This window comes from Rhinopithecus bieti, unplaced genomic scaffold (assembly GCF_001698545.2).
Source record: "Rhinopithecus bieti isolate Rb0 unplaced genomic scaffold, ASM169854v2 scaffold_32081, whole genome shotgun sequence".
Lineage (NCBI taxonomy): Eukaryota > Metazoa > Chordata > Mammalia > Primates > Cercopithecidae > Rhinopithecus > Rhinopithecus bieti.
Window position 1 is genome coordinate 2,986,330 of NW_016814436.1, and position 11,868 is coordinate 2,998,197.

Below are 11,868 nucleotides of genomic sequence, written 5' to 3' on the forward strand. Positions count from 1 at the left end.
GGGTTTCACCGTGTTAGCCAGGATGGTCTCCATCTTCTGACCTCGTGAGCCGCCTGCCTCAGCCTCCCAAAGTGCTGGGATTACAGGCATGAACCACCGCGCCCGGCCCCAATATATCTTTTTTTCACTGCAGGCCGGGTGCGGTGAAACCCTGTCTTTATTAAAAATACCAAAAAAAAAAAAAAAGGAAAAAAAATTAGCTGGGCGTGGTGGCGGGCACCTGTAGTTCCAGCTACTCAGGAGGCTGAGGCAGAAGAATGGCGTGAACCTGGGAGGCGGAGCTTGTAGGGAGCAGAGATCACGCCACTGCACTCCAGCGTGGGCAATAGAATAAGACTCCGTCTCAAAAAAAAAAACAGATGCAAAAGGATGATTAAAGGAATCTACATACATGAAAAGTAGAATAGAGATTACGAGGGGATGGGGAGAGGCAGGAATGGAGAGTTATTGCCCACTAGATACTAAATTTATTTGGAATGATGAAAAAGTTCTAACACTAGAGCTGGTAGTTATACAATATTTTGAATGTAGTTAATACCACTGAATTGTAAACTTAAAAACAGTTGAAATAAATGGGCACAGAGTTTCAGTCTGGGATGATGAAAAAGTTCTGAAGATAGTGGTGATGGTTGCAACACAATTTGAATATACTTAGTGTTGTTGAACTGTATACTTAAAAATGGCTACAATAAGGCTAACGTGGTGGCTCACTCCTGTAATCCCAGTACTTTGGGAGGCCAAGGAGGGCAGATCACTTGAGCCCAGGAGTTCAAGACCATCCAGTGCATCATAGCAAGATTCCCGTTTCTACAAAACAATTTTTAAAATTACCTGGGTGTAGTGGTGCACACCTGTAGTCCCAGCTGCTAGGGAGGCTGAGACAGGAGGATCATTTGTGACTGGGAGATTGAGGCTGCAGTGAGCCGTGATTGTGCCACTGCACTCCAGCCTGGGTGACAAGAGTGAGACACTGTCTCAAAATTTAACAAAATGGCTAAAATCATAAATTTTACATTGTATTTTACCACAATAAAAAATTACCCAAAGAAAAAAGTCATACCCCTTCAACAGAGAAAAGTTTTAGGCTTACACCAGGATTTCTTAATGGTGGCTGACATTTTGTGCAGGATAATTCTTTTTTTTTTTTTTTTTGAGACGGAGTCTCGCTCTGTCGCCCAGGCTGGAGTACTGTGGCCAGATCTCAGCTCACTGCAAGCTCCACCTCCCGGGTTTACGCCATTCTCCTGCCTCAGCCTCCCAAGTAGCTGGGACTACAGGTGCCCGCCACCACACCTGGCTAGTTTTTTTTTGTATTTTTTTAGTAGAGATGGGGTTTCACTGGGTTAGCCAGGATGGTCTCGATCTCCTGACCTCGTGATCCGCCCATCTCGGCCTCCCAAAGTGCTGGGATTACAGGCTTGAGCCACTGCGCCCGGCCGATAATTCTTTGTTGTGGGGAACTGTCCTGTGCAGGGATGTTCAGCAGCATCCCTGGCCTTGATGTGATGACAGGACCACCTCCCTGGGTACTCCAGAAATTGCAAAATGTCCCAGGAAGGAGGGGGCACATTCTTCCCCAGCAGAGAACCACTAGCCTGTACTCACTTGCTGACCCTGAGAACATCGTTTGAAACTTTGTCTCGTCCTTCAGCTGGGCCCACACAGTCTCCTGTGGACATGGGAATTGTATTGGTTTCATCACATGCCACATGGATGGATACTATTCAAATAAAGTTACCATGTAAATGTAGTTTCTCCCATGTTGTGTCCAGTAGAATGATAGAAGCTTCTGGAGAAGTCACTTCAGCCTGAAGCTTTTTTTTTTTAATATTTTTTATTTTTTTGAAATGGAGTCTTGCTGTCGCCCAGGCTGGAGTGCAGTGGTGCAATCTCGGCTCACTGTAAACTCTGCCTCCCGGGTTCAAGTGATTCTCATGCCTCAGCCTCCCGAGTAGCTGGGACTACAGGCACGTGCCACCACGTCCAGCTAGTTTTTGTGTTTTTGTAGAGATGGGGTTTCACTATGTTGCCCAGGCTGGTCTCAAACTCCTAAGCTCAAGTGATCCACCCGCCTCGGCCTCCTGAAGTGCTGAGATTACAGGTGTGAGCCACTGTGCCCCACCTCTTTCTCCATGTTTTGACTAAGGCCATCTCCATCCATCTTCTCTCTTGCCTGGAAATGTGGTGGAATCAAATAAAACAAGTTCGACAATGGTTTAACAAAATTCTTTAATAAAATTTATAAAAATGCATCTTTGAGAATACTTTTCTCAGCTTGTTTTCCTTTTCCACCCCTAAAGAAAATATACAATGATCCGCACCCACACACGTATACACTCAAAACTACAGTGACATTCTCTACACAGAACTCTATTTTATACAGCTTGAACTTTAGAAAAATCAAGACAATTCCAAAAAGTGATTGCAGGGTTGATTTTTTTCTCCAAAACACTTGAGAAACAGTAAAGCTATTTCAACAAAAGTCTTTTCTTTGATTGTCAAAAAGTTGCAATTCACATTTAAATAAAAAGAGCTCCGAATCAAGATCCTCTCCACCCCCCCACCTCTCGATTAATCCCCTTTAGGGCCACATTTTCTTCTTACTCCTAAGAAAAAAGTTTAGAATTTCGAATATTCTCAGTTTTCTATGCACATTTGGAATTGGACAAATGTGTTCAGATCAGCCAGCATTTTCTGTAGACATCATCAAAAGCAGGCACTTGGGGATTCTGGGCTTTGAGTACAAACCACGGATCCTGTGTCAGAAACACATGTTGAGACTCCTCCATTCCTTCCAGAATTTTCAGAGATGAGGTTGACCCACCTCAATCATCCTCAGCATCAGTTTGCTAAATTGCGAGGCTCAGTGAGAAGCTCTCCTGCCATCTCCAAGCCCACTTTTCCTAGTTCCACTGTGTCTTTGGCTGCAGCACTTTAGGCACTATTCTAAATCCTGGAGTATGTCACTCTTGTTTCAGAGCTAAATAAACATTAACGAACACACTTACTCAGAACAAGTCACTGGATAGATGACCACTGCAAGTTACATACTCAGGAGATGAAAGAGGGAAGCCATTAAAAGTCTTCAGAGTAGACAATATTTAGTCAAGATGTGGCCAGACGAAGACATGAGCTGCTTACCCTAAAAGGGCCCAATAATTTCTGCATCGAAGAACTCCTATCTTGGGCAAAGCAATTGAATTCAGGAGTGAGAGCAGATAGTAAAACATGGAGGCTGGGCACAGCAGCTCATGCCCGCAATCCCAGCACTTTGGGAGGCCAAGGCAGCAGGATTGCTTGAGGCCAGGAGTTTAAGACTAACATGGCAATATAACAAGACCCCATCTGTTCAAAAAAATAAAAAGGAGGCTGATGGGAGAATTGCTTGAGCCCCAGAGTTCGAGGTTACAGTGAGCTATGATCACATCACTGCATCCCAGGCCTGGGTGACAGAGCGAAAATATTTCTTAAAAAATGGCAGGGAGTTGGGGAGCTGGGCAGATGCAGTGTCTCACGCCTGTAATCCCAACACTCTGGGAGGCCAAGATGGGAGGATCACTTGAGCCCAGGAGTTTAAGACCAGCCTGGGTAACATAGGGAGACCCCGTCTCAAATATTTAAAAAATTAGTCATGCATAGTGGCACATGCCTGTGGTCCCAGCTACTTGGGAGGCTGAGGTACAAGGATTGCTTGAGCCTGGGAGGACAAGGCTTCTGTGAGCTGTGATGGCACCACTGCACTCCAGCCTGGCCGACAGAATGAGACCCTGTCTTAAAAAAAAAAAAAAAAAGGCAGGGGGACAAATCATTGTAGCAATGAGCAGGAGCATACACATTAAAAAAAAAATTATATACACAGAAAAACAGAACTAGAGTAGCTGACTTCTCTCCTTCTTTTAAAAAGTGAGACAAAGTTCCTTAAGAAAATCTGCAAGGTGCTAGGTGAACCTTCTGATGCTAAAGTTGTTCTTCTGTAATATTAAAATTTGGGTATCTTTTGGTCATCACCACCATGTAAAGCGTGGTGGGGGAAAAAACACCTTCAAGGAATAAGTCAAAACTTTTCTAACACACATCGATTACAGCTATAAAGTGGAAAGACTATAAAGCTATACTAACCACATCACTGACCAGTCTCTTTTTTTCCCAGAAACTCATCTCAAGGGAAGGGAGCTGAAAAACCACCAGCAACGTGATCTCTGCATTTCCCAGCACACAGGTCTAGGGCCCGCCTCTCTTGAGTCCCCTAGTCATCCTCGCCGCCTCCGTACATGTCTGCCAGCTTCTTGAAGCGATTGCCCCATTCATTCAAGTAATCATAGTCCTGGTCTTTGTCTGACTCTGAAGAATTCAGGGAGCTCAGACTAGCAGCTTCGGAACCGCTTCCTTCATAGTCAAACACGAGCAGAGAATCATAAGGCGGGGCCGTGGGGTCACTATCAGCCGCCTTCAGATTCTAAAGAAGAAAGGGGACAACAGGACCTTTTAGTGAAAGGAAGGGCACACCTGTCACCCGGGATAAGAAGTCTCGCAACATGTAAGGTATGACAACGCACCCAGACTGGTACACCACGGAGCAGTGAACACCAGCAAGGTACGTTTATACACACTGGCATGGAAAGATGCACAGGATATGTTGTTGATGGAAAGAGAAAGTAAAATGGTAAGTTATATGTAGGCAGGAGAGAAGAGATGCAAGCACCAAACCAGTCAGGATGGAGTACCCACAAATCAGGGTGGGGCTTCCACACCACCAGCTGGATGGGCAGAGCTGGAAACTTTGCATACTGGTGCATTCAGGCTGCATTTCCACCTAGAAAGGGCTGGAAGGATGAATGCCAAATGCTTAACAGTTACATCTGGGGAGTCGGGGTGTGGGAACTAAGGAAGGAATTGTATTTTTTTCTTTTTCTTTCTCTTTTTTGGAGACGGAGTTTCACTCTTGTCACCAAGGCTGGAGTGCAGTGGCGTGATCTTGGCTCACTGCAACTTCCGCCTCCCAGGTTCAAGCGATTCTCCTGCCTCAGCCTCCCAAGTAGCTGGGACTATCGGCGTGTGCCACCACGTCTAGCTAATTTTCATATTTTTAGTAGAGACAGGGTTTCGCCATGTTGGCCAGGCTGGTCTCCAACTCCTGACCTCAGGCGACCCACCTGCCTCGGCCTCCCAAAGTGCTGGGATCACAGACGTGAGCCACTGCGCCCAGCCTTTTTTTTCTTTATATATTTTCATTTTATGAAATAAATAAAGTATATTTATTTATTTTGAGATGGAGTCTCAGAGTTTTGCTCTGTCACCCAGGCTGGAGTGCAATGGCATGATCTCGGCTTACAGCAACCTCCACCTCCTGGCTTTAAGCGATTCTCCTGCCTCAGCCTCCTGAGTAGCTGGGATTACAGGTGTGTACCCCCACACCATAATTTATATTTTTAAAATAGCAAGCATACTTAAAAAAAAAAACTTTTAGGTTTGGGAGTACATGTGAAGGTCTGTTATATAGGTAACAAATGGTAAACTCATGTCGTGGGGGTTTGTTGTACAGATTATTTCGTCACCCAGGTATTAAGCCCAGTACCCAATAGTTATCTTTTCTGCTCCTCTCCCTCCTCCCACACTCCTCCCTCAAGCAGACTCCAGTGTCTGTTGTTCTCTTCTTTGTGTCCATGAGTTCTCATCATTCAGCTCCTACATATAAGTGAGAACACGTGGTATTTGATTTTCTGTTCCTGCATTAGTTTGCTAAGGATAATGGCCTCCAGCTCCACCCGTGCTCCTGCAAAATACATGACCTTGTTCTTTTTTAGCATATTATTTTTATAGTTTAAATAAAAACTACAAATACAAGTGATGATTTGCAAATGAGTGTGAATGGAGGAAAGGCCTGAATCCAGATGTATCTAAAAGGGGTCCGTAGCGATGCGTGGTGGCTCACACCTGTAATCCCAGCACTTTGGGAGGCCGAGGCAGGCAGATCACCTGCGGTCAGGAGTTTGAGACCAGACTGGCCAATATGATGAAACCCTGTCTATACTAAAAATATAAAAATTAGCCGGGCGTGATAGCAGTGCCTGTAATCCCAGCTACTTGGGAGGCCAAGGCAGGAGAATCGCTTGAATCTGGGAGGCAGAGGTTGCAGTGAGCCAAGATCATGCCATTGCACTCCAGCCTGGGCGACAAGAGTGAAACTGTCTCAAAAAATGAAAATAAAAATAAAAATAAATAAATAAAAGGGGTGGCTAAACTGGTTTCTTCCTGTTTCTTGTTTTCTCCAGTGGCCAAAATGAATGTGGCTTGGTCACTTCTAACACTGCAGTGCCTCATAATCCTCAGTGACAGCTCCTGTAGGAATATAAGGCAAACACAGACCTCACCATGAAGACTCACCAAGGGTCATTGGACCATCAGAAAGCCCAGAAAATCATTCCAGTAACCGAGCAAGTTATTAGAGAATATAGCATAAGGAAACAGATCCTGCCAGACTAGGTCTTTACTGGGTTCTTTCTCATCTTATCCTAAGCTAATTAATTTAATGCCTTGTTATTCTCCCTTGCAGACAAACACACCCTTCTGATAGTTTTGGCCAATAACTGGTTGGACAACTCCCTTGTTAAATAAGAAGACAGTTCACTAGAAGAAAGACTTCTGCCCTCTGCTTTGCTCTTCATACTTTTTCCTGACTGGAATACAGACCTAAGGTTTGGAAGTGTGGCAGCCATCTTGTGATCATGAGGCAACAAGCCTGAGAACAAGGGTCTCCATGCTAAGATAATGGAGCAGAAACATGGAACGGCCTGATGCACCAGCCTAGACTGCTCACCCCAGCTTTCTATTTGTACAAGGTAAATCTACTCCCATCTGTTTCAGCATCTTGTATTTAGAGCTGAATGCATTTCTGACATATACAATACAGATTCTGTTTTTCGACTCCTCAGGTAGGCTTGTGATATACACTTATCATTATATCCCAACCAGCAGCGGGAGGCAAGGGAAGTAAATCCCATTAGTGAAACTAAAATGAAATTTACTTAGAATCTTCCTAGTTTCATTTCTAGATCTACTAAATCCTTTCAGGCAATTCTTGGTTTTGCCACATGGACTTTGCAGTTTGAAGCATTATTAGATCCAAAATTCAGATGAGACACAGATGAATAAAGACAGGCTGCTGAGTGCGGTGGCGCGCACCTGTAATCCCGGCACTTTCGGAGGCCGAGGTGGGTGGATCACCTGAGGCCAGGAGTTAGAGACCAGCCTGACCAACATGAAGAAACCCTGTTTCTACTAAAACTACAAAATTAGCCGGGTGTGGTGGCGCAGGCCTCTAATCCCAGCTACTTGGGAGGCTGAGGCAGGAGAATTGCTTGAACCCAGGCGAAGGTTGCAGTGAGCCGACATTGCGCCACATTGCACTCAGCCTAGGCAACAGAGCGAAACTCTGTCTCAAAAAAAAGAAAAGAAAAAAGGAAAAACAGGGTTCAGGGCTCAGGCAAGCTGAAAACATAGTAAAGGAAAGAATCTAAAGACTTTTTCTCATTTTGACACAACTCCTCCTTTCTGAGCTTAGAGATGAGCAATGCTTTGGCTTTCCATGTGGATTACTTACTTCATCAATAAAATTTCCAATTTCATCGGGATTGGCAGGGCGGGGAAGGTACCGGGGGACACTCAGGAGGGTTGGTGCAACGTCGTTACGAGTCACTTCAGGCCGAGCGTCCAGGCCCCTGTGCAACTGGCTCAAGTCAAAGTCCTTTGGAGAAAAAGGTTGAAGTACAACGAAGAGTAAGAAACAGTCATACACACAGGGCTATGTTCAGTTTATAGATTATGGCTGGATGATGCCTTCACTGCCAGCTGTATGATCTTTACCTGTTTAATGCAAAATGGCAGTTTTCAAGCTAAAAGTCTCCCAAATAACACTGGAAAAAAACATAGCCCAAAGGATTGTGAGTAGCATGTGTGGATCCAGATATAGGCTGTGTGCCTTACTAATTTTCACAGGACATGATGATTAGATCACTGTTTGGCAAATATTTACTCCCTCCCAACCCCAGCCTGTAAGAAGAGTACACATCCATCAATTTGGGGCTTTGTTGTGTGACTTGCTTAGCCAATGGGACTGTAACATACGACACAGGCAAAGGTCTGAAAGGCACCAGCATCTGGTACAAAGATGAGACTTGCATGGAACAGACCTGGACACGATTCGCAGATAAGAGCCATTCAGCTAAACTCTACCTAAATCTGCTGAGCCCCAGCCATCCTACAGATTCTTATGAGCTTAGATGAGACCAGCAGTTGCCCCAGCTGCCCCACAATACATGAGAAAGACACGCATGTTGTGTGCTGCTGAGATTCTGGGATTGGTCGCTCTATTGCTCACTGATACAATATATATGGTATCCCCCAACTAGACTTACAAGTCCCTGAAATCTAGAACAATATTTTTCTCTGTACACCCACCTCCCTATGTTGTATGGAGCTCAGTAAATGGTGCCTCACTCTATGACCTCAGTCAAAAGCAGGACTCTGTAATAGACCCCCATGGTTCCCTTTCTATAATAAGCAGATTCTCCAAGACCCTGAACAGTTCCCTGGACAACTCCAGGGTAAGATGTTAAGATCATCTCCAAAATCAGGAAATACAGAAGGACTAAAGGTATAACATTGACAAAAAGGAGTTTGGTCTAGCTGAAAACTCAAGAGAAACAAAGCAGACCAGTTGTTCTATGTCAAAGATAATCTGGCTCAAGTTCATGTCCGGAGAAGGGCAATGAGGAGTGCAGGCTCTAAGACAGACCATTTGGCTATGTTGCTTCCTAGCTGTGTGACCTTAGACAAGTTATTGAGCTTCTCTGTGCCTCAGTTCGCTCATTGAGGTGCGGAACAGTATGCGATCAATAAATGTTAGCTGTGTTGGTGATGATGTGGTGATGATGATGATGGTCAATGACAATGTCTACTTACTTGGGTAAGGCCTTAAAAAGATAATATCCAAAGTGATTCAGAGCTGTTTCAAATGCCTACCTCTCACTAATCATTGCTTCTTCTGAATAAAGAGATCACCATTGAGCTACCATGGTTTTAAAAACCCACCTGGTCCTCTTCTCCACCTCCTTCTTCATCATAGTAATAAACGTTGTCCCGGGTGTCATCCTCTGGGGGCAGTAAGGGCTCTTTGACCACCGCTCTCCTCCGAAGAAACAGCAAGAGCAGCAGAATCAGAACTGGGGTGGTGGGGGAGAGAGACCAAGAGTGATGAGAGCCAAAGATAAAGAAGGCCAGAAGCAGCAGCTATCACAGAGCACCCCTCATATCAGACAATGGGCAGTCAGACAACCACCAGCTGCCTTCAATACACTTGAAGATGTCAATCCATGTGACACTCATATCCCTGAAGTTGGTATGTACAGTACAACATAGTAGACAGTGATACGTGAATTCAAGCATGGTCCCTAACTTTCAGACGGGTCTTAAACTCAATCACTGTCATTTTCCCAAATCTGGGGGAAAGTGTTCCAGGCAGAGGAAACAGTAAGGGCGGAGGTCCTGAGGCAGGAGCATGTTTGGTGTGATGGAGGGAAGGTGAGCAGACCAGCATGGCTGTAGCAGGATGCATGAGGGGAAGAGACATGGAGAAGAGCTCAGAGGGGCAAGCAGGGCGGGAGGGACATATAGGCCACTGCAAGGCCCTTGGCTTTGATTATGAGTTGGAGCCACTGAAGGTTTGTGAGCAGGGGTCCTAGTTCAGCCCAAATGTGACTGATACATAATCAGCTATGAGGAGAGGGACAGAGACTATAAAATTGCCTGGTACGTTCTTAGTTTCTCTTAAGATAGACTCATGTAAGCAAGCTTTATAATCTATTTAACTTCCAAGGCTTAAGACAAGGGTTACATTTGATCTTGGGATCATTTCTAGGATATATACCATTAACATTCAACTTAAAAAAAATTCTCTAAAGCAGCCAGAAAGAAAGCACTTAACTTAAAAAAAAAATTATATTATTCACTGTGAATGAAAATAAAAGATTCCGTGTGATTTCTATCTATGGGCATGTGTGCCCAAGTACCTATATACTGTACCCTATGAAGCATAATCTTTATTATTTATGATTATTATTTTGAGACAGAGTCTTGCTCTGTTGCCCAGGCTGGAGTGCAGTGGCACAATCTCAGCTCACTGCAACCTCCACCTCCTGGGTTCAACTGATTCTCCTGCCGCAGCCTCCCAAGTAGATGGGACTACAAGTGCCCGCCACCATGCCCAGCTAATTTTTGTATTTTTAGTAGAGACGGGGTTTCACTATGTTGCCCAGGCTGGTCTCAAACTCCTGACCTCAAGTGATCCACCCATCTGGGCCTCCCAAAGTGCTGAGATTACAGGCGTGAGCCACCATGCCTGGCCGAAGCATAATCTTTAAACAGGAGGTTGCATAAACTTGGGGAAAAGATTTCTCAGATGTACCCCAACTATCTATTTCTGAAATCAGAAAAATACCAGAAACCTTATCCAGATAAACAATATAACTCTCTTGTCCATGATTCATCAACAAGAACAATGAAGTGGCTGCACAGGGAGACAGCACTGAACAAGACTACAGGAGCTACACAGTCCCCATCCATGCACAGCAAGAGGCAGCTTACCATTTCCAAAAAGATGCCTCTTATCAGCTGTGCCAGAAGCCCAGTATCCTCAGGCTCTGAGAAAAAGCCTGGTACAGAGTAAGCAACCAAATATTGGTGGAAAACGTGAAAAGCTTCAGATCTCCTGGTGTCTCTCTAGTAATTTTTTTTTTTTTAATAGAGATGAGGTCTTGCTATATTGCCCAGGCTGATCTTGAAACCTAGGCTGAAGCAATCCTGCCACCTCAGCCTCCCAAAGTGTTGGGATTATAGATGTGAGCTACCACACCCAGCCTCTAGCACATTTTTGCCCTTAAGAAACAAGAATTGGCTGGTGGAGTGGCTCACACCTGTAATCCCAGCACTTTGGGAGGCCGAGATGGGAGGATCACTTGAGCTCAAGAGTTTGACACCAGTGTGAGTAACATAGTGAGAACCCGTCTCTAATAAAGAAAGAAAAAATAATCATAGAAGGTAAAAATATAAGAAATTGAACATCTGAATTCTGGCATTGCCTCTGTTTTAAACGCTGTTCTATGTGGGAATCCCCACCCCCAGTGTCTAAAAAAATACATACCCATAGCAAATTTAGGTAATCCTACTCTTAAAAAAATATTTCAAGTATAACTACAATCTTTAAGATTCCCTGGTTGGGCGCAGTGGCTCATGTCTGTAATCCCAACACTTTGGGAGGCCAAGGCGGGAGGACTGGTTGAGACCAGGAGTTTGAGACCAGCCTGGGCAACATGAGGAAACACTGTTTCTACAAAAAAAACATAAAAAATTAGCTGGGTGTGGTGGCTCACGCTTGTGGTCCCAGCCACCCGGGGGGCTGAGGTGGGAGGATCGCCTGAGCCCCTGAAGTCAAGGCTGCAGTGACATGAGATCTGAGATCACTTCACTGCACTCCAGCTAGCCCACAGAATGAGACCTTGCCTGAAAGAGAAAGAGAAAGAGAAGAGAAAGATTCCCCTTAGCCGGGCGCGGTGGCTCAAGCCTGTAATCCCAGCACTTTGCGAGGCCGAGACGGGCGGATCACGAGGTCAGGAGATCAAGACCATCCTGGCTAACACAGTGAAACCCCGTCTCTACTAAAAAATACAAAAAAACTAGCCGGGCGAGATGGCGGGCGCCTATAGTCCCAGCTACTCGGGAGGCTGAGGCAGGAGAATGGCGTGAACCTGGGAGGCGGAGCTTGCAGTGAGCTGAGATCCGGCCACTGCACTCCAGCCTGGGCAACAAGAGCAA

The 11,868-nt window shown here is 45.1% G+C and overlaps 1 protein-coding gene across 1 annotated transcript in view; it reads right to left on the bottom strand.

The window, feature by feature from the left end:
* Positions 1–2,210: 2,210 nt before the first annotated feature.
* The window catches only part of CDH1 (cadherin 1), a 104,437-nt gene continuing 94,779 nt past the window's right edge, over positions 2,211–11,868 (bottom strand). Inside the window, 3 exon segments of the mRNA XM_017850816.1 lie at positions 2,211–4,456; positions 7,601–7,744; positions 9,091–9,221. Of these exon segments, the coding sequence (XP_017706305.1) occupies positions 4,247–4,456; positions 7,601–7,744; positions 9,091–9,221 (485 nt within the window). The 3' untranslated portion in view covers positions 2,211–4,246.